We start from the raw sequence: 24,115 nt of genomic DNA on the forward strand, positions 1-24,115 counted from the left end.
ATGAAACTTCAGAGAACACAAGGGTGATTACACTCGATAACTCTATAGGAAAAAATACAATGCAGTCAGACTTGCGAAGATAGTGTGTAAATTAGGAAGGACATATTGTTGCTCCTCCAGGTGGGTCGTGTTCAGTCTGAGTTAGGCTGAGCACTCAAGTATATTGTGCAGGATAGTCCCCTGAATTACTTTGAAAGTAAGTGTATGCATGGCCTCCATGTCTTGTCAAATTGTCAGCCAGCGCCCAACCACCGCAGCCAGTTTCTCTATGCCAAAGAGACTCCAGAGTTTGTGCTGCCACTCCATTTTTGTCAGTACAGTGTCCGTCCCCCACTTAGCTAAAATAACTTTTTCTGATGGATACAACTACCTGTGGATTCCTCACCTTATGAATTCGTCCTTGCGTCAGCATCCGACGGAAAGTCTTCTTCCTAGCTGTCCACGTCGACGAGGACGTCCTAATGGCACGGCTCCACGTGACTCCGTCTGACGTCAACGTGCCAATAAGAAGTCCTCGTCGGCGTACTGACGTCAGTTTTCCTTTTTTCCGTGCCTTCGACGCCAACGGTTTTTCTTCCTGGCTCGTTAAGTGTAGCGCTTTTGGTGGTTACATATGGCAAAACTGATGGGCCGAGACTGCGCTGAAAGCAAGGGATACGTTAGTGCAGTGGGCAGTCCCTACAGTATGTAGCTGGGGAAGCAGGGTATATCTATCATACATCTAATTGATATCCACCAGTACCTCTGACCAAAGGTGATGCAGCTTTGAGCAGTGCCAAAGAAAGAGGTAGTATCACAGGTTGACCACATTGCCCCCAACAACTGTCTCATCCCACACCACTTGTTTCGAATTAGCGAGCCTTGCAGGTGTGTAGTACCAGTAGTGTATGAGTTTCAATAGCGTTTCTTTACCATTGGCATTACAAGTGGATGTGTGTGATTGATGTAAAAGATCTGCCCATTTCTTTGGGGTGAAGGGGTGCTCCCATTCCAGCTCCTATCTCTGCAGTGCAGAGGATGTGACATTGTTATGGTGTATTAAGAAATCTGTACATGTTGGAGAGGACTCTTTTGCGTATTATGGGTGATGAATCACCTCTCGAAGGATGCGAGTTGGGCGGCTGGCACGCGTTTTTTGTGCGGTTTGGTGACCCAGTGTCTGATGGCGCTAAATTGCCAGTGAGCATTAGAGGGGATGCCATGATCAATTGGATTTGTGCATATTCCAGAAGGCCTTCTTGGTCAAACCCTTTTGCAACCAGCAGACTGCCACTCTGAGAATGATGTACCCTGCAGGGCCAGTGGAAAATCAGGATTCACAAGAATCTGTGTCTGGCGCGATATGCGGGAAGAGTTTTTGTTAGCTGTGCCTTGTCCCAGGTGCCCAGTGTTGCCCAGTGCACGGGGTAGATGTAAACGCCCTCTGGCTTTGATTTAGGGAGCCAGGGTATCTTTCAGATATGGATCCCAACGATTGCTTGATATATAAAGCACCAGTGCTTCTCAGTTTGGGATCTAGACCACTCTACCATGTATCTAAGTTGCACTGTCTGGAAGTAATGCTGCATCTTCTCAAGAACATGTGTGGGGGTTGCAGAAGATATGTCTGCATCACATTTAGCATTTTGGGCAAGAGGGTCATTTTTTTACAGCTGCCAATTTCCCCAGCCAGGAGGGAGATCCTCCCTTCCATGAGTGGAGGTCTGTTCTGGCTTTGGAAAGGAGCGCCACATAATTGCAATCTGCTGTTCTCTCCAGTGTGTAGTGAATTTGTAAGCCCGGATAGGTGACTTCCTGAGGGTGAATAAGCATGTGAGATGAAGTCAGTCACCTGTGAAATAGTGAGACCCAGTGCCTGCGTTGTCTGAAGGTTGACCTTAAAACCCAAGACCCTCTCAAAAGCCTTCAACATCAGTTGCGGGAGACATGAGAGGTTGTGTGATTGCTACCTTAACATCGTCTGCATATATAATCCGTTTATGTTCCTTGCCCTCCTCAAACCCCTCCCCCCCATGGTGACGCCCGCTAATTCAGGATCACTGGGTTTCTTCTCAGCTAGTGGCTCCATACATGATGCAAAGAGGAAGGGACCAGGGACATCCCTGCCTGGTGCCACGTGTGATGTTAAAAGGTCAAGATGTCACCACATTTGCCCTAACTCATGCCCTTGGATGGGTGGAGCCACACAGCACCCATCTCAGAAAGCTGCCGCTGAGGCAAATCTCTGCTAGCACCAACTGGAGGTAGGGCCAATTCACCTGGTTGAACACGTTTTCTGCGTCAACTGGGCAGGAGTGCCGGTGTGCGGAAACAGTGAGCTTTGTCTATGAGGTGACAGAGGCACTTGGTGTTATCACAGCAGCCTCTTTCAGGGATAAAACCGGTCTGGTCAGGGTGGACCAAGCCCTGCATGTAGGAGGCTAAGTGGTCTGCTAGCACACTAGTGAATACTTTGGTGTCCACATTCAATAAAGAGATGAGGCGGTAGGAGGCGCAGTATGCTGGGTCCTTCCCCATTTTGGGAATTACTGTAATGATGGCATCTCTTTATGTCTGTGGGAGTCCCTGATGTGATAAAGGAGTTGCAAAAACTGGCTAATATGGGAGCTAGCATTGGAGCAAATACCGTATAAAAGTCAGAGGTGTAGCCATCCTGGCCAGGCGCCTTACCTGGCTGCAACAGGGCTATAGCTGCAAGCACCTAATCAGTATGAATATCTCTAGCCAAATAGGAGGCCTCACCAGTGGGAATGTGTTCCATATGCAGTTGAGCAAGATGTTGCTATGTCTCTTCTAATTCCAGCGTCTCTGCTGTATACAATTTTGCATCAGTGTTCAAATTCTCGAGCAGTTTGAGTCCTCATACTCTGTCTCCCCTTGGCTCCTCAATCTCAGTTACCCTTTGATTGAGAACCTGAGCTCGTAAGCGATGTGCTATCAGGCATCCTGCCTTATTACCTCCTGTATAAAACTTTTGTTTAATGCATGGTAGCGCAGATTCTGCTTTATTAACATCGAGGGCTTTAAGCTCCTTGCAGGCTGATGTGAATTCACGTTGCACCTTGTGAGTGCCTGATTTTGTGTCTCCTTGAGTTCCCTCACTTGTCCTTCCAGGTGAAGTCTCTTAACTTTCCTATCTCAGTTGTGTCAAGCGGAAATAGCTATAAAAGTGCCTCCTAATTCTGCATTCAAAGTTTCCCAAAGTAAGGCAATTGGGGTGTCTGGGGTATCATTAATTTCAACAAAGGTGTGTATCGTCGTGGCAATTGCGGTTGTAATAGTCATGTTGGAGCAGATTAGAGTTAAGACGTCAAGTGCCAGACTTGGGCAGGGTATGTAGAGTGCTTATAGTTATGGAAATGGGGGAGTGATCAGATATCTAAGTCTGTGACTGGTGGCTAAGTGTGGAGACGTGTGAGAGAGATCTATTCTAGTGTAAGTTTGGTGAGCCTCTGAGTAAAATGTGTAGCCCCTTCCAATTATGTACAATGACTATGCACCACTCTAAAAAAAAGATATGACTCTGAAAGAAATGCTGAGCAAAGGAGGAATAACTAATTTACCACCGACAGGAACTGCTGGAGTTAAGAGACGGAAATGAGGATCTATATTATCACCTGGAAGACCTTGAAAATAGGTCATGTCGCTTTAACATCCTCATTAAAGGGAAGCTACACATAACAGGGGTTATTCCCCTTCACATAGGCCAAAAGTAATTCTGGTCCAGGGAGGACCTGGCCTGGCTTTTCGGGCTGGACTTTTCCAGTAGGGAAGAGGGTCAAGACTGATTTGCACATGGCTGGGTCCAACCTGGGGTGGCATGGTGAGCAAAACAGCAATGGGTTTAACCCAGATTTGTGACTGGGGGTGAGTGTTTAAAAAGTTTCAGCTCTCTGTCCATTGTCCTTGTGTCACTGATATACATATACTGCCTATAGGTTCAAGCAGAACACTCTGATACAGAAGAATGGAAGCAGCAGAGAAACGTCCTCAATCTGGATGCAGAAAAGTATTGTATTGGCATCACCTTTCTCAAACTTATATAATATCCTAAAATGAGGAACATGTGGTGCCAGAGAGCTCTGTAAGAAGTATAGTTCACAGGCATTTCATTTAAAAAAAAAAAAAAAACTTTGTTCTGACAAGAATCTATTTCCATTCAGTAAGGCACTAGCTGTACAATGGTCAAACATTTTGTTTTCTCCTTTTGTAGGTGATGTTCACTGAGGAAGATGTCAAGTACTACCTGGCTGAACTTGCTCTTGCGTTAGACCATTTGCACAGTCTTGGAATAATCTACAGGGACCTAAAACCTGAGAAGTAAGAAATTAACTTTACTTTTTTGATATGTCCTGTAAAACAAATGGGACAGATATCTTACTGGCATTCTTAACTTTTCCACTCCTCAGCTCTCATATCTTATGTCCAGATGTGTTTTATGTACATTTCCCTAATATGTTTGTATATCTTCCCAAATTAGTTTGACCATATGTATTATATGTGGCTAGTGCAGGTCTGGTATGGTTTGCAGCATGTACTGCTGTACATCACATTCTTTACACATCCCTGTTGTAAGGAAAGGTTTTTGGACTGACGTTGTGTTTGAACCATGACAGTGCAGAGGCCTGCTAACCAGGCCTTCACTGCCAGTGCCCTGACCCTAATTTGTATGTCGAATTGGCGCTACCCAATTGTAAATGTCTACCTTACCTGCGAATTCCAGGTATATCATACCCAGAGTATGTAAGTCAGAAGGGTGCCCCAGGGGTTTGAGCACTGGTTGTGCCATGTAGGAGGTTCCCCCAAATAAAACGTATCTGTCCACCACTGCGGACTGTCAGATCAATCATGCACTGCTAGCCTGACTTTGCATTATAGGCAGTGGAAAAGCCTCTGCTTCCCCTGTGCATCTATGTAAGTCATCCCTCTGGCAGACCTACCATATCTTAAGGCAGGGTGCAACATATGACTCCGACAGGACATGTAGTTTACATGTTCTGTCAGTGAAAATGTGAAACTGCCACTTTTTCAGTGGCACTTTGTCCGCTGACCCCTCTGCTGTGCTAACTCCTGAACGGTGGGACCAAACTGGGCATTCCAAGGTATCAAACAGCTTGTTACATTAAGCTTGGCTTGTATCTGAAGTTGAAATTAAGGTAACTTGTGGCAAATGCGCAGCTTGTACAAAGCTGCACTTTGTTGCCTTTAAAATTCCTGTACCTTCCCGGGCCACATGGAGCCTGTTACACAGGACATTGTTCTGCCCTTCTGGGGAGACGTGTCAACGATTTTCATGAAGGGGAACAAAGAGGGATTGCAGGCCAGGGATGTGCAAACTCCCACCTGCAGGAAGACACATGGGAGTTGACCCCAAAAGGCAGGCATCAAAGAGGAAGCTGCCTTTGAAGGTCAAATGTGAAACACCATGGTGAAGGGTTGCCCCATTGTTTAGTGTTTAGACAGGCTGAAAGGTGTGTAGCCCTGAGGTATCCACACCTCAGGGGAGGGCTAGTGAGTTCCACACAAAGAGAGGGGGTGTTGTCATCTTGAGAGTGGCTAGAATCGGGCCTCCTGGGATAGCCAGGTGCTTCACTCCACAGGAAGTTGTCACCAGGTGGCCTATAACTGCATCCTGCCCTGTGGGCATTTTCCAAGCATAAAGAACCCTGGCACCCACGACCTCAGATCTCAACTGACCTGGAAGGAGGGTCGACAAAGGACTGCCCTGCTGCACTGAAGGGCCAGCAAAGAGAGGCTGCATTTTGGAGGACGGCACCAGCTGGCTAGCGAAGGGAAACTGTGCCTCTTGTGTCTTGCTGAAGGAGAAGTTATCTCCAGAGCCAAATGGTGTCTAGAAACTTCAAGGGCCAGCTGACTGGCTTCCTGTTCATAGCACAGGGACACAATAGCTGAAGAAGCCTACTGGGGCAAGTCGGTAGCCAAAAGTCTTCAAGTTGCTGCCGTGCAGCACCTGGGAACAAGATCCAAAGCACAGAGTTTGCGGAGTCCGGGAATGCTGACGGAGAGCTGCTAGGACCCTGAAAAGACAAGCTATAGACGCAGGACGGATTGGCCTGTGACTGTGGCACAGTGCTACTGGTAGTCCAGTGGTGACTCGGCTTCCGGCAGCCTGGGGGAGACTTTTTAGGCCATCAACTGTGTGACCCGGACTGCCTCACCCAGCTCCGGGACAGAGGGGTAGTTGATGCAAGAACCCTGTCAACCACATCACATTCACAGCATCCTTGGAGCGTCTTCAGCATCCTTCATCCCTTGCACCAGGACCACTCCAAAGGAATCCATTGCAACACAGATAAAGTGCCTGGAACCGCTTGAAGGACCTTGCTGGTCCCCCTGATTGGCTCCATACCGGAGTTGATTGCTCCAAGTAACACAATCCGACTGCATTGACACTTGCCCAAGTTTTCCTTAAAGTTTCTGTGTGTAATATTTGTCTAATTTGCCAATGCTTGTTCGTGGTTGAGTCCAATGCTTTGAGTTATCATTCCTTATAAGTTCCATATCTCCAGAACCATCCTGTGATTTTTTTTTTTTCATTCTGGTGTATAACTTTCTATCAAAATATAATCTATTTTAATAAATTGATGTAGGATTTCCTGAGTGTTGTCGATTTCTTTGTCAATTGTTTTGGTACTATTTAAATGCTTTACACTTGTTCCTCTGTGCAAGCCTCGCTGCTCAGTGCCACAGCCACCCAGGTTTGAGCTACAGGTTTGACAGATGAAACATCCTGAACCTAAAGGGGTTTGTAAGTGTATTACATGGTGAAGTCGCACCACCGCACCATGTAATACACCCCAATTCTTCAATGTATCTGGTATTGTAATGTGGTATTGGACACAGATGTTGAAGGTTGTTTTTCTTTGAAGTAGAGTGTTTAAAGAAAACTTGTGGTTTCTGATGGGTACTTTTAACCACCGACTCCTCACCTTAGACTACTCCCCAAGGGCCAGACTGGATCTGGAAAACTTTCTCCATAGCAGTGCTCACACTTGCTTCCAGATGGCACCGGGCTGCCCCACGCCAACTCCTCACTGCCTCAGAAGTGACAGAGTGGAGCTTATACATGTGCCTCCCCGCGTGCTGATTTCCATTCCCTTCTTTGCATGTCTTCTGACACAAATCTGGAGCCCTACTTCCCCCTCTTTGTTAGGTTTTTCCACATTTTTCAAATGTTTTCACCAGTGTGCCCGGTAACGGTGCCCCTCCCCAAAAGGTCAGGTTTCAAGCCAGCTACGACTGTAGTAACCAGTTTGCGGTCACAGACCCGCATGATCTGTGCTTGTGGTGACTGTGATCTGGCCACAACTAAATAGTGCAATAATTGAGCCATCAAGCACCCCTCCCCATGAGATCTGAGACCGCGAGGCAAAGCTGCATGCCGCCAAACATAAAAAGCTGTTGAAGTCCTCCGGCAAGTCCAGGCATAAGTTAGTGAAGTGGAACTATGCCCTATCCAAACACTGATTCAAAAGAAATGGTTTGAGGGCTTCACGGTTTGTCAGACCCCTTTGAGGTCTCCAGACACAGAACTGATTCCTTAACTGGTCCTGGTGCACCCCAAATTATCGATTTAGCTGCAGCAGATTTTGGCCTAGTCGGCCAGATTACAAATTTTCAGCGCATTTTCAGGTCCCTCTGGCACGTCTTCAACAAATCACAGGGCCCACAGTTGGGTAACCCCTGGTGAGGATCCATTCCCGGCACAGTTGGTTCCCCTAGAGCCATTACCCGGACTGTACCAACTTTGTATAGATTTCTACTGTAGCCGTTAGTTCTACACTTGTCTCTGCTACACCAGAGCAGGTATCAACGTCCCTGTCACCAGAAGTGTTCCCGGTGCGGAAGCCAATGTCAGAACCCGAATCACCTTTGCCATGAGCCCAGCCAGTGCTATGTAATTACAAAAGTGCAACAGTCGTCATGCAATGTGACTCTAAGCCAGTGCTGCTTCCGTGTTGCACTATTAACAGAGGCTTCACTATCCTTTTGATTCTTATACTATGCCAGCGTAAGAGGTACCCCAAATGATGATGGGAATGCCTTCTTCCTCCTCCTCAATATTCTGATGATACCTTATACATTGATTTACAGCATGCCAGTGGGCTTGGCACCTTCCCGGAGCCAGAGTTTGTTTCGTCACCTGGGCCTCCAGCAGAAAAGAATGCCTTTTTTTGTGGTTTTGGCTCGGATGGCATTAGAATAACAGCTGCCCTCCGTTGTGATTAAAACTAATGTCCTCACAGCCATCTTACGGCCTGGGCCGGGTGCTTGCCTCCCGTTAACAATGCCCTCACTGATACTTTGGTTGCTACTTGGTCGAAACCTTGCTATTGCTTCCCTGTGAATCAGCAGGTGGCATGAAATCACAGACCAAGGTCTGGCGATGTCTATGTTTTCACCAAGCATCCCAATCCAGAGACCCTCATCATGAACGCCTCGACAAGTAAGATGAATCGTAACTAATTTCCAAACACTAGTCTCGACAGAGAATCCCAGATGTTTGAGGCTTTTGGTAAACAGTCTTTACTGCTAGTCTAGCATTACAATCTGTGAATTCTATTTGTTCACTACAGTGGTACACATATGCCCATTTGGACAATGTCAACAAGATCTTGTTGGTCCCAGACAATTTTGGGACCTCTTTGGCTCAAACAAGTCATAATGGATGCGATACAGCTAGATAAAATATCTGCACGCACAGATCTAGATGCAATGGATTGGCTGGAAAGGGTAGTTGGCACCAGTGTTGTACTTCGTCGACTTGTGTGGACTTGCGTTCCTGAGGATTCTCTGACAATTTACGGGCCTCTTTATGGATATGCCCTTTCAAGGTTTTTGCCTTTTAAATGAGAAGGCAGTCTCTGCTTTAGAGTGCTTTAAGGACACCAAAGTGATAGTGTTGGTTGCTGCCCATCTTCAGAGGTTAGGGATATCAATATATGCGTTCCCAGACAACTGGATGTTGAAGGCAGGCTCACCAGTCAGTCGTGGACCTTCTCCGGAGAAAAGGGGACATAATTGGGCTCACCATCAGTGAGCCAAAGTCACACGTGACTCCTTCCTTCACAGTGGCTTACATTCATTGGAGGTCTCCTAGATGCAGTGGAGTTGAGGTCTTTTTCTCCTATGCACTGAGCCCAGCACTTAATAGGACTACGGGCTCAACCTTGGATCACAGTGAGAGCAGTCCTGAGGTGGCTTCTCTTAAGCCTCCTGCATCCTCCTGTTGCCTTCACCTGATGGCACTCAGGCGCTGCAGCGGAATTTAAAGTTCCAGCGGGCCCACGCTCAAGGCATTCTGACCGATGCCATCCAGATTTCAGAGGAGACTGTTCAGAATCTGCATTGTTGGCTGCTCAAACACAGTTGGTACAGTGGCAGGCCACTCTCCCTTCCACATCCAGAGCTGACATTGGTGATGGTTACATTCCTGGGGCTCTCATTGAAGGGAGCTAACTATCTTTTCGCCACCATTGAACGCTCAGTGTCAAACGTATTTGCAAGATTGACTTTCCTCTAGAAAACGTGCTAGCGTATGCATTTTGTCTGCAATACGATTCTAGATTCCTGGGTGCCTTCCCACCCCTGCCTCTCCTGATTATCAGTGTGAAAAATAGCTTGAACAACTAGGCCCACGTCATCTTCGCAGCTCTGGACTGGTCCAGAAGAGTGTGGTACCCTGGACCTCCTGTTCATGAGCATCTTACCTTCTATCGGGCTACCACTTTACAAGTACCTCCTGAATGAGAAACTGGACAGGGTCCTCCAGCTGCATCTACTCAGTCTACACATACATGCATTGAGTTTCAGCAGTGGCAAGCGATTGTATTTGATCAGTTCCCATAAGTGGTGAATGTCGTTTTTTTTGTTTTTGTTTTTGTTTTTTGTGTGTTTTTTTTGCACCTCAAGGCACCCTTCCTCGAAATCTGTTTTTGCCAGTCACCTGAGACAAATTTGTGGCCTGGTACGGCATTCTCATTACCCTTTACAAGCAAAGCTATGGACATTCTTTTGTTTTGTCTTCTGCCACCTAAGCTCTTGGGATGAGCAGTACTAAAGGTGATTTGTCTGCCCTTTCTATATTTTCTGGACCAACCGTCCTTGTTTATATCACAAATTGTGATGAGATTTATTAAAGGTTTGACTGTCATGTTTCTTCCAAAACCATTTGTGATGCCACAGTCGGACCGTAATTGCATCTCGACATTTCTCATGAGTAAGCCCTTCTAGCTAATGCTCAGATGCTCACTTTGCCTCCTGACTAAACCATCGTTATCACAATTACGTTGCTTGTTGCAGCATTGATGTCAAACATCATGATTCACTTCCACATTGGACAACCCATCACTCTGCCAGCATGCTTCGCTCTTCATTACCCCTCGCCAAAGAAGAGGCTTCCATGGCTGGAGCCCAAAATAAGAATTATGCTTTTAGATTAGTCGTGCCAGGGACCTTAGAGTGGACAATCAACTATTTGTTGGATTCTGTGGAGCAAAGAAATGCAAGGCTGTGCAGAAAAAGACACTCATCCAGGTCTGCATTGATTCTCATAGAGACTTCTAACTGCAGATTCATCACCTTAGATTAGTCCTCCGGTTGAATCTGGAAAACCTTGAGCAGTACCTCTTGTGCCAGCAGTTGACGTTCTTCTGGTCTGTCAGAAGTGACGATGCTGTGCCCATTGAAGCACCACTGCAACACCCTGACATTAGTTCCTTTTACAATTCCAAGGCCTTTGGCGATTGCAAATCAGTGCACCACCAGGCAATTTTCGAGCGGGCAGTGAAGCTCCTCGCAGCATGACAGAAAAAGGTTCCACGTAGTTCTCGGTTGTATTCCTGTTCTCTTGCAGTTTGAGACTTAGTTCTCAGATCTGGGCCTGCGGATGACTGTCTTTGTACTCAATAACCTCTTCCTCCAAGCCTGGTAAGTCAAAGAAGCACAAGAAAAAGATGGCCAAGCATTTGTCATTTTTGCTCTCCAAACGCCATGCTTCTAGGCCCTGCTTCTGCACTCCACCTGTGGGGCAGACATCAGGGCATGCTCTGTGCTGCCCCGGAGCTCCACCAGAGCAATGCCTGCTCAATTAAAATATTTTAACTACACCTTGCACCCCATCTTCGGGCCACCAGCATCCTCTTTAGTGCCTTTGGGCACCATGAAGCAGTGAGGTGCCATGGCTGGGTTACTGCTGGTGGGTCCGCCACAGACGTCTGCTGAGCCCTCGGGGTCTGGGCTGACATGAGTGCTTTTTTTTTCACCCAGCCCACCCGCTTTCCGGTGCCGCTTGACATGTTGAGCACATTCTTCTCACCAAATCACTGCCATTGCTGCTTTGATGCCATTCAGTGTTACTGGTGCTGTCCAGGCCCTACCACCCCCTTCACTTCCTCCGCTGGATAGTCCCTTCCTCCCTGCTGGCGAAGATGAGGAGGAAGAGTTTGACCCTATGGAGGAGGACCTAGGAGGATAGGGAATCCAAGATGCTGGACACCTTTGGGAAGTGCGACCAGCCTAGCAATTTGGATGTCCAGACTTCATTGATCAGCATCCCCTTCAATAGTTCCTGCCTATCTGGCAATAAAACCATGCAAGTACTTTGGAGAGAGAGTGGTCGCTGCCAAATCTCTCAAGCTCTCTTGAATTGCCCAGTCTCAGCAGTCATTTTAGCCCCTTCTGCTGATGTGGTCGAGTCGCGTTTCAGTGAATGCTACATCATCATTTCCCACCAAAAAAGCAACTTACAGAGATTACACCCTTCCAATTTTGACCTAATTGCAAAAGCAAATTCCTGTGGTCAGATCAGAATATGGTTTGAAACCTCTGTCTGACCAACTGACATGTCTGGCCTACCTGGCCTTTAGGTGTAAAAAGACGGTTCAGTACATAAAGGAAAGGTGGTAGGGGCGTTATTGGATCGAGAGCGGAGGCCCTCCTTACCCATCCACTGCATCTGGCATCAAAGACTTTACGGGCACCTATTTGAATGGTGAAAGGGGACGGCTGTCTGGTACTATGAGGATACAGGGGGAGTGGAGTCTTAAGTATACTTTTTCAAATGACTGACTTATGAATAAACTATTCTCCAGCATCCCACTGAAACCATGAAACATCTAGGACAGAGGCTACACTCCGGGTTTTTAAGCCACACCTTCTGAGGATCTTTGTTGTTAGACTTCAAACTGAGTTTTGGCTTTAGGGCAAGGGACAGCCTCGAGAGTGTTATGCTTCAAGCCCTGAACTGCTTCCCAAAAGGCCTCAGCAGTCAACACTGATCACTGCTTAAGAGATAATCCAACGAACGATGGAGGCAATCCATGGCATTATGTCAATCCCAAAGATGACTCGTCTTTCTAATTGTACGGAGTCAAGCCATCTCCTCCCACGGATACCACATTGTTTGTAACGGCCCATCGAAGATGAACTGTCATAGTGGAAACAGAGGAGGAATTATTCATTGAAACGCTTTCCAAACCTATTGATTGGTACCGTATCTGCCAAGCATCACCAGATTCGCTTGTAGCTTATAATGTTCAGAAGCACTTCTTGCTGACAAGTGGGTATCAGGGTACGTGGATATTCAGTGATGTATATTCAAATCAGTTGGGCTACATTTTATTTATGACAGATACCACTGGTAGGAGACTGAACAGCTAGCAGATCATTTTCTAGAGATCCTTGGAAATGTAGAAAGGACCTCATCCAAGGGTGCGTGGGGGCGGGGGATCCTCTTCAAGGCAAACATTAGTTGAACTTTAGCAGGATGCCTCCTGAGAAACAAACACTAGCATTCTCCAATGACACACCTGGTTGGGCATCTCAGGATTCTGACCTGAAGCCTAGCAGCACCCCCCTCAGTGCACCTTTTGATGGAGAACGCCCCTTTTGGACCTCTTGTGGATATAGTGCTGGAAGAAATAAAGGACGAGTACAGCTAAAGATGAAGGGAACTCGAAGTTTAGCCTGTAAGGTCAGGGTTTCAATGACAATTGTGAGTTAGCCTCACAGTGCCCTCTATACCAAGCACACATTCCTTTTGCCTTTTGGTAGAGTCTGCTATAGTAAGGCCAGAGGTGCCTAAATATATAGCACTAGAAGAAAAATTAAGTAACTCTGTTGATAAACTGAAAGACCTGGAAAATTGCTTGAGGAGAGAGAATCCATGGCTCAGAGGCCCTAGTTTAGAGATCCTGGACAAAAATCTAGAAACCTTTGTGTCAGGGTGCTCTTACACTTGATGGGCGATGACCACCTTAGATCTGTATCAACAGTTTTCAGCTTGGGGCCCCCAAGAGAAAATCCCAGCAATAGAACCAAAGATGTGCTAGTCACGTTCCACTATTTCTTGAAAAAGGAGGAAGTCCTACGACACACTAGAAAAATGGGAGAGGTGAGCTTTTAAGTTTACTCTTGCACAGTCTACCAGGATGTCTCTCAGCTCACATTATGACAGGCCGAGTCCCGCCCGATAATGCAGATGCTCCGAGAAGATGACACCCGCTACAGTTGGACATACCACTTTGTTTTATCCTTCGAAACTGGTGACCAGCGCCACACTGTCATGGAAATGTTGGGGCTATCCTCTCTTCACCCCTGCTATTCCCCCTCTTTATTGAACCTATGGTCTGCCTGATCTGGAAATCTTGAGATGTGACCGGGATAATGTTTGTTCTGCATTCATTTAAAAGCTTGCCATTTGCCGATGATGTCCTGTTAGGACTAGATTATCTGGAAAGCTCGTTGACGGTGATAGTACTTACTTCAGGATTGTGAGAAAGCCGTAGGCTACAAAATGAACTTTGAAAACACAAAAATACCATTTGTGACATTCACTGTTGGGTGGGAGCGAAGGCGGGGTGTCAGACTGGCCTTGCGACACAACTCCTATTCCGATGGGCCAAATCCTTAAGTAAATATATGGGAGTTCACCCCACATCAAGCACCCAAGACCTCTTTAATGTCAAAACTCATTCCTCCCCTCCCCCTTTGTCAGCTATATCACAGCAGACATTCACCCCGGGGACAATTTATGCCCTTCTGTGTGGGCAGAATAAATGTAGTTTAAAGGAATTTCCTGCCCCACCTGTTATACCTTTTCTGAGAGACTGCGCTATGCCAGGATCCAGAGTACATAAGCTGAACTGAATGGGCAGAGATGACTCCTCTTAACTACACACAATATTCAGAGCGGGCAATGTGGACTTTCTGTGACACCACACTGTCAAATTCTGCTTGACAGGTCCGTTTACTCACAAGTTACATTTTGGGCACACTTGTAAGTGGGACAGAAGGATGCTATGACAATTTTGTGGCACCTCTGTCTGGTTTTTGAAGGATCCTGCTTATATCCTGGCAGACTTCTGCGAGTTTGTTGTGTGTAGAATACCTGCTTCAGGCATAATTTTAGTGTTAGGTGTGAGAGTAAACTAGGATTAATCCTAGTCCTCCGAGCCCAAATTTAGTGTGGCTGATTAATTTCGTTATTTTGAAAATGGCTGGACACGTGGCATTTTGGGTCTGTTTGCAGAAAGTAACTAATGAACAAGTGTGTAGGGCTGGTCACAGGGAGTGCCTAGGAGTTGTCCCACCCACTAGCTGGTGACGAGCATCAGAACACTTTCAACACCTGTGGGAGATCAGAACACAATTGGACCTGCTGTCTTTGACCTGACATGAACCTTGAAGGACTGGACCTACTCCCTCTTGTACCAAGGACAAAGAAGTGGAATCCAAGAATCCGTTTGAAAAAGCCTCCTCTGTGGCTACAGGGAGGGATACTGGGTCAGGCTTTTTCCAGTAGGTATCTAGCTGACCAGTGGAAACTGGATCCTGCTGTTGTCCTCTTCCTGACACTGAGTCTCTAAGTGCCTCCCCTGATGTCCTGGAGGTGCTTTAGAAGTGTACACCTGTGGGGATTGAGTCTTAAAAGACTAAGAAGGTAAAAACTCTGCCTGGATGAGCCTGGTTAGTGTGTCTGACTTGTGCACCATCGTTGTCAGGCTGAAATTGTTCCTAGGTCCTTATCTAGTGTGACCATAGACTGTCAATGCCACTTGGTACTTTTTGATGCTATTTTTGCTTAAATCTTTTTTTAAATCATCCCTGACTCCCCTATTGGGTTTTTGTCATTTTCTTGATTACAATTGACAGTATTTTACTCTCTTATTCTGTTTGGAATTTTGTTTGTTTGGCATTCCAACTGTTTTGGTACTGTATACATTCTTTGCACATTGCCCTAAGGTAAGCCTCTCTTATCTGTGCCATAGCTCCCAGAGTTTTGAGCTCATTATTGTAGTGACTTTGAGGGTTCACCCAGATAAGGGGCTGCGATTATTCCTTCATATTAGTCATCCACCCCAAATAATCCAATTTCTTAATATGACAATAGTTGCAGAGCACCTTTGGTGCAGCACCATTCACATTTTCCCATTCCTAGACAATGGGCTGGCAGAGAGCAAAAGCCCAGAACAGTGTTTTGCTCACACTCAACAAGCAGTGTCCGTCTTGCATACATTGCAGTTCAGACACATTGAAAAAAGCTCACCTCCATGCTCAACAAATTCAACCATTTTTGAGTGCCTTATTCAAAATAGTAATAAACTAGTACAATCCCAACCATGAGCGCATGCAAGTGTTTTAGAGGCTGCTTCCCCTTTACGAGAGATCACGTTCACCTCATTGTCTATAGAGTGCTAGAAGTCACACCATCCACTGGCTGGTGACAGGCATAAATTGTGGCATTCCCAGGCACTCTCTTCAGAACACTTTCAGAACCTGCCGAAGATCAGAGGAGGCCCGTATCTGCTGTCTGTGACTTGATAGGAGTCCAGAAGGACTGGACCTGCTCCCTCTAACATAAAAATGATAATTAATCTGTTGGAAATGATGGCTCTTGTATTAACTATAGTGCCAAATGCTTGCACATGTGCGCTCTGTCTCAGTTCTTTGCCAAACAGTGGCCAAATGCGATTCTTCAGTGAGGTGGGATTGTGTGTTTGTTGAGAAGAGTTCAGCACAGACTTTTCTGGTGGAAAAACGTTCTTCCTGGGCAGGTCGTTTTTCAATCTCCAGCTGTAAGTGACTCAACAGAGATACTTCTCTCATTAGGTGAGGAGCACATTTGGGCCATTTGACTAGCCAGTGTCCGGTGCTCTTCTCAGCAAAATAGTCTGAACATCAGTGTCCTAGAAACGGTAGCGGTTTTGTTAACACTTTAAAAACTGATTTGCAAAAAATAAAATGCTAATTGAGACAGGCAAGATAATCATGATGTACTACCTCCAAAAACAAGGTGGTAGACACTCACTACAGTTGTCCACTCTAGCTCATACAGTTTGGCACTGGGCTATTGATTAAGTCCTTCTCTGGGTAAAACATCTCCTGGGAGGAGACACTTTCTGTGGACTGGCTCAGTAGGAAACATCAACAAAGTCATGAATGAGGGATCAGTACCTAAGTGATTAAACAATAGGTTCGATGGCATCTGTCGCTGTAGATACGCATGTTTTGCAATAGCTCGCCATCTGGTGTTGGGCCGGAGTGTTACAAGTTGTTTTTCTTCGAAGAAGTCTTTCGAGTCACGGGACCGAGTGACTCCTCCTTTTGTCTCCATTACGCATGGGCGTCGACTCCATCTTCGATTGTTTTTTTTCCGCCATCGGGTTCGGACGTGTTCCTGTCGCTCCGAGTTTCGGAATGGAAAGATAGCTAATTTCGGAAGATTTTCGTCGGTATTGTTGCGTTCGGGATCGGCGTAGTTAGATTCAACACCGCATCGAAGATCGAAGAGCTCCGGTGCCCTTCGGGGTAGTTTTTCGATCCCCCGTCGGGGCCTGGTCGACCCGACCGCGTGCTGAAGAACGCCGATGGAACGGACCCCGTTCCGTTTCTGCCCCAAATGCCACAATAAATACCCCTATACAGACCAACACTTGGTCTGTAACCTGTGCCTGTCACCTGAGCACAGTGAAGACACCTGCGAGGCCTGTCGTGCGTTCCGGTCCCGAAAAACACTCCGAGACAGTCGAGCCAGAAGACTTCAGATGGCGTCCGCGCCGACAGCCCACCGAGAGTTCGAGGAACAAGAAGAGGAAGGTACCTTCTCGATCCAAGAATCGGACTCCGAAGGATTCGACGAGACACAAACCGTGAGTAAGACGTCGAAAACCACACAGAGGAAGATTTACAAGGCCCAGGGGACGCCACTGCCATCAGGCCATGGCTCCACCCATAAATTCTGTGACCGACCGTCGGCACCGAAAAAGGCCCAAACAGTGCCGAGATCGTCCGACTCCGGTCGAGACACCGGCACGCAGCCTTCTCGGGACCGAGAAAGTGCTGGAGACAAGCCTCGACACCGAGATGTCGGTGTGGACACGGCTCGACACTGAGACAGCGGCACCGAAGAAGATCGACGCCGAGAGGTTTCGGCCCCGAAAAAGAAAAAAGTCACCTCGGAGCCGAAAAAACACGCAGACAGGGTTTCGGTGCCGAAACAAACTGCAAGCGACCCAGCTTCAGGCTCTTATACAGAAGAGCACTCGCTAACCTCCCAAATGCAAAAGCATAGGTTTGAGGAAGAGCTACAATCAACTGATGTAGACCATACGCAAAAGCGTATTTTCATACAGCAGGGGACAGGAAAAATAAGCACCCTTCCCCCCATTAGAAGAAAGAGAAGGTTGGAGTTCCAAACTGAACAGACACCACAACCAAAAGTGGTGAAAAGAGTTACCCCACCACCCTCTCCTCCGCCCGTGATTAACGTCTCGCCAGCACAAACTCCATCACACTCCCCAGCTCACACCACCATAAGCCAGGGTGACCAAGATCAAGACGCATGGGACCTATACGACGCCCCAGTGTCAGATAACAGTCCGGAGGCATACCCTACGAAGCCATCTCCACCAGAGGACAGCACCGCGTATTCTCAAGTGGTGGCTAGAGCAGCACAATTTCACAACGTAAGCCTCCACTCAGAACAGGTTGAGGATGATTTTTTATTCAACACATTCTCCTCCACCTACAGCTCATACCAAAGCCTGCTTATGCTCCCTGGTATGCTCCGGCACGCAAAAGACATCTTTAAGGAGCCGGTCAAAAGTAGGGCTATCACACCAAGGGTGGAAAAAAAGTATAAGGCGCCTCCTACAGACCCTGTTTTCATCACTACACAGCTGCCACCAGACTCTGTCGTTGTAGGAGCAGCTAGGAAAAGGGCCAACTCCCACACATCTGGAGATGCACCACCCCCAGATAAAGAAAGCCGCAAGTTCGATGCAGCTGGTAAGAGTCGCAGCACAAGCTGCAAACCAGTGGCGCATCGCCAACTCCCAGGCACTACTTGCGCGCTATGACAGAGCCCACTGGGACGAGATGCAACATCTCATTGAACATCTGCCCAAGGACTTACAAAATAGGGCAAAACAAGTGGTTGAGGAGGGACAGACCATTTCCAACAACCAGATCCGCTCCTCCATGGACGCTGCAGATACAGCTGCACGGACAATTAATACATCTGTAACTATCAGAAGGCATGCATGGCTCCGAACGTCTGGATTTAAACCAGAGATTCAACAAGCAGTTCTCAATATGCCTTTTAACGAAAAAGAACTGTTCGGTCCAGAAGTGGACACAGCGATTGAGAAACTCAAAAAAGATACGGACACTGCCAAAGCCATGGGCGCACTCTACTCCCCGCAGAGCAGAGGCAATTACAGCACATTCCGTAAAACACCCTTTCGAGGGGGGTTTCGGGGTCAGAGCACACAAGCCAGCACCTCACAAGCAACACCGTCCAGTTACCAGGGACAGTATAGAGGAGGTTTTCGGGGACAATATAGAGGAGGGCAATTCCCTAGGAATAGAGGAAGATTTCAGAGCCCCAAAACCCCTACTACTAAACAGTGACTCACATGTCACTCACCCCCTCCACACAACACCAGTGGGGGGAAGAATAAGTCATTATTACAAAGCATGGGAGGAAATCACTACAGACACTTGGGTTCTAGCAATTATCCAACATGGTTATTGCATAGAATTTCTACTATTCCCTCCAAACATACCACCAAAAGCACAAAATTTGACAACACACCATTCCAATCTCCTGGAGATAGAAGTGCAGGCACTATTGCAAAAGAATGCAATCGAATTAGTGCCAAACACACAAATAAACACAGGAGTTTACTCACTGTACTTTCTGATACCAAAGAAGGACAAAACGCTGAGACCAATCCTAGACCTCAGAGTAGTGAACACTTTCATCAAATCAGACCACTTTCACATGGTCACACTACAAGAAGTATTGCCATTGCTAAAACTACACGACTACATGGCAACTTTAGACCTCAAGGATGCTTATTTCCATATACCAATACACCCATCGCACAGGAAATACCTAAGGTTTGTATTCAAGGGAATACATTACCAATTCAAGGTACTGCCTTTCGGATTAACAACCGCACCAAGAGTCTTTACCAAATGTCTAGCGGTGGTCGCTGCACACATAAGAAGGCAGCAAATACATGTGTTCCCATATCTAGACGACTGGCTAATCAAGGCCCATTCGTTAATAGAGTGCTCAAATCACACAAATCATATCATACAAACCCTCTTCAAACTAGGGTTCACCGTCAATTTCACAAAATCCAAAATTCTGCCGCGCAAGGTACAACAATACCTGGGAGCCATAATAGACACATCAAAAGGAGTAGCCACTCCAAGTCCACAAAGAATTCAAAATTTCAGCACCATCATACAACGCATGTATCCAACACAAAGGATACAAGCAAAGATGGTACTACAACTCCTAGGCATGATGTCTTCATGCATAGCCATTGTCCCAAACGCAAGACTGCACATGAGGCCCTTACAACAGTGCCTAGCATCACAATGGTCACAAGCACAGGGTCACCTTCTAGATCTGGTGTTAATAGACCGCCAAACTTACCTCTCGCTTCTGTGGTGGAACAACATAAATTTAAACAAAGGGCGGCCTTTCCAAGACCCAGTGCCACAATACGTAATAACAACAGATGCTTCCATGACAGGGTGGGGAGCACACCTCGATCAACACAGCATACAAGGACAATGGAACGTACATCAAACAAAACTGCATATAAATCACCTAGAACTTCTAGCAGTTTTTCAAGCACTAAAAGCTTTCCAACCAATAATAGTTCACAAATACATTCTCGTCAAAACAGACAACATGACAACAATGTATTATCTAAACAAGCAAGGGGGGACGCACTCCGCGCAGTTAAGCCTGCTAGCACAAAAGATTTGGCGTTGGGCAATTCACAACCAAATTCGCCTAATAGCACAATTTATACCAGGGATTCAAAATCAACTCGCAGACAATCTCTCTCGAGATCACCAACAGGTCCACGAATGGGAAATTCACCCCCAAATTCTGAACACTTATTTCAAACTCTGGGGAACACCTCAGATAGACTTGTTTGCGACAAAGGAGAACGCAAAATGCCAAAACTTCGCATCCAGATACCCACACAAACAGTCCCAAGGCAATGCCCTATGGATGAACTGGTCAGGGATATTTGCTTACGCTTTTCCTCCTCTCCCTCTCCTTCCTTACCTGGTAAACAAACTCAGTCAAAACAAACTCAAACTCATATTAATAGCACCAACTTGGGCAAGGCAACCCTGGTACACAACGCTGCTAGACCTATCAGTAGTACCCTGCATCAAATTGCCCAACAGGCCAGATCTGTTGACACAACACAACCAAAAGATCAGACACCCAGATCCAGCATCGCTGAATCTAGCAATCTGGCTCCTGAAATCCTAGAATTCGGGCACTTACAACTTACCCAAGAATGTATGGAAGTCATAAAACAAGCCAGAAGGCCATCCACCAGGCACTGCTATGCAAGTAAATGGAAGAGGTTTGTTTGCTACTGCCATATTAATCAAATACAACCATTACACACAACTCCAGAACATGTAGTGGGTTACTTGCTTCACTTACAAAAATCTAACCTGGCTTTCTCTTCCATTAAAATACACCTTGCAGCAATATCTGCATACCTGCAGACTACCTATTCAACTTCCCTATATAAGATACCAGTCATTAAAGCATTGATGGAGGGCCTTAGGAGAATTATACCACCAAGAACACCACCTGTTCCTTCATGGAACCTAAATGTTGTCCTAACTAGACTTATGGGTCCACCTTTTGAACCCATGCACTCCTGCGAAATACAGTTCCTAACCTGGAAGGTGGCATTTCTCATCGCCATTACTTCCCTAAGAAGAGTAAGCGAGATTCAGGCGTTTACAATACAGGAACCTTTTATACAACTACACAAGAATAAGGTCGTCCTAAGGACCAATCCTAAATTTTTGCCAAAGGTTATTTCACCGTTCCATCTAAATCAAACAGTGGAACTTCCAGTGTTCTTTCCACAGCCAGATACCGTAGCTGAAAGGGCACTACATACATTAGATGCCAAAAGAGCATTGATGTATTACATTGACAGAACAAAGAACATCAGAAAGACTAAACAACTATTTATTGCATTTCAAAAACCTCATGCAGGAAACCCAATATCAAAACAAGGTATAGCCAGATGGATAGTTAAATGCATCCAAATCTGCTACCTTAAAGCTAAACGACAGCTGCCCATTACACCAAGGGCACACTCAACCAGAAAGAAAGGTGCTACCATGGCCTTTCTAGGAAACATCCAAATGCAAGAAATATGTAAGGCAGCCACATGGTCTACGCCTCACACATTCACCAAGCACTACTGTGTAGACGTGTTATCCGCACAACAAGCCACAGTAGGTCAAGCCGTATTAAGAACATTATTTCAGACTACTTCCACCCCTACAGGCTGATCCACCGCTTTTGGGGAGATAACTGCCTACTAGTCTATGCAAAACATGCGTATCTACAGCGACAGATGCCATCGAACTGAAAATGTCACTTACCCAGTGTACATCTGTTCGTGGCATCAGTCGCAGTAGATTCGCATGTGCCCACCCGCCTCCCCGGGAGCCTGTAGCAGTTTGGAAGTTACCTTCAACTATTTATATATGTATCATCTCAACCTTAAATAGGTGCATACTTAGTCACTCCATTGCATGGGCACTATTACTACAATTCAACTCCTACCTCACCCTCTGCGGGGAAAAACAATCGAAGATGGAGTCGACGCCCATGCGCAATGGAGACAAAAGGAGGAGTCACTCGGTCCCGTGACTCGAAAGACTTCTTCGAAGAAAAACAACTTGTAACACTCCGGCCCAACACCAGATGGCGAGCTATTGCAAAACATGCGAATCTACTGCGACTGATGCCACGAACAGATGTACACTGGGTAAGTGACATTTTCATTCTTCACCAGGGACCACTCATGTGGACCTCTTTGCCACTCACAAGATCACAAAATGCCAAAGCTTTGCCAATAATCAATGGGTAAATCTCTTTGGATAAGCTGCTTATTCAATATGTACCTGTATGCCAAGACCTCGCACAGCAGCAGATAATATTGAGCCTTAGGACACTGGATCTTGTGATTTGTCATCTGAAATCTTAGAGTTTGGGTATCTTCAGCTTCCAGAAGAGTCCATGCAAATTCTTTACGTGGCCTGTTGGCTGGTATAAGGGCTTGATATGTGGACAGATTGAAAGAGTTGTCCACTAACGTATAATTCTCTGCAAGCAATCCTTTCAAACGTTTAAGAAATAATCCTTTATTTGTTACACCTTCAAAAAAGGCAGACGGCTTAGTCTTCTATGTGGCTACACCTACCTGTTGTAGTAACTTAACTGCAAAAAAGAGAACTCTAATCAGTCTTCAAGATATCTGTTAACACCTTTATTGGCGGCCTGAACTGAATGTCTTCAAGAACTCAGTGTTCCTTCAGAGGGCTGAGGTTGTTACTGAAATCATGGGTTTGCCAAGTAGAGCTTCACAACAGATATCCTCTCGTCCTACGTGCCTTCTGACTGCTCTTATTTTCTTTTTCCCTTCCATAAAGGACAGGTGAATGCAAGTGCTGATGTACCACATGGCAATCATGTCAGTCATCCTGTCGCAATCAAGGGAGAGGAGGAAGAAAGCAAGGATGGACACACTCGATTATATATAAAATCAGCACAAAAAGAATGCTCCTTGCTAAATATATAAATACTAAATAGACTATAGAAAAGATAGGAAATTATTTAAGCGTTCCCAGCTGATTTGAAGCACACTGGAAAGGGACACAGGCAATGGAGAGATCCTGTCTTCCTGACTCCTATGAGATGGGAGAATCCAAACATATAAACGGGATTATCAGACCCCTGAAGGCCAGGGCTTCAACTGGTAGGATTTGCAAACAATAACTTAGAACTCTGGTTGTAAATCTTTCAATATTATTTTGGTATACATTCTCTCAGCAAGTAGCTTCAGTTCCCTGAAGAATTCCCCCCCATACCTCCATTGAGGAAACTTGGGCAGAAACATGTAATCCTTTGTCAGTGAGTTGAATTAATCCCCCTCGCTTTTACTCCAACCACAGGGGACCGAATAAAAGCCTCATTATCCACCAATAGATATTTTTCAGTTCCAATTCAAACTCATTCCCCTGGGCAACTCTTGCTTTATTTTTATTTATTTATTTTATTTTTATTTTGCTCATGAGAAAGCTTCCATCCCGTTAGCTCTTGAAACACCTCCCAAAATCCCAAACACCATGGTAGTAGCTTGCACCTGGATCTTTCAGGCCAGTGATAAGAGGGCCCCAGTGAGAAAAATGCCACCCATTGCCTGGGGAAGAGCTTCATCATTAAAATGTAACTGCTTTCTGACCTTTTCTACAGTCAACTGAGTATTTACACTTTTCAGTAAGAGTAATTATTTGTCTGAATACGTTGTGGTACAGCAAAAAGCTGGGCTGCATGGGCGAGTGGAGGGGGGGGGAAGAGTGTCACAGGCCTTCTGGGGGCGTTGAGTTTATGGCGAAGGCATAGACTTTTCTCATTGATGGTCATTCATCTAGTGGGATCCTTCATTATGGCAAACACAGGAGGCATCCTATGTATGATCTGCACCTGCACTGAGAGAGGTGGCACCTTTGCCGG

At 46.2% G+C, this 24,115-nt stretch overlaps 1 protein-coding gene across 2 annotated transcripts in view; it reads left to right on the forward strand.

Annotated features, from left to right (window-relative positions):
• RPS6KA3 (ribosomal protein S6 kinase A3) overlaps positions 1-24,115 on the forward strand; it is a 540,094-nt gene that overhangs the window by 165,560 nt on the left and 350,419 nt on the right. For both annotated transcript variants that reach the window (XM_069205007.1, XM_069205008.1), the window contains exon 7: positions 4,214-4,320. In XM_069205007.1, coding sequence (XP_069061108.1) covers positions 4,214-4,320 — 107 coding nt within the window. The remainder of the gene's footprint in view (positions 1-4,213; positions 4,321-24,115) is intronic.

The sequence above is a fragment of the Pleurodeles waltl genome, chromosome 8 (assembly GCF_031143425.1).
Source record: "Pleurodeles waltl isolate 20211129_DDA chromosome 8, aPleWal1.hap1.20221129, whole genome shotgun sequence".
Classification (NCBI taxonomy): Eukaryota; Metazoa; Chordata; class Amphibia; order Caudata; family Salamandridae; genus Pleurodeles; species Pleurodeles waltl.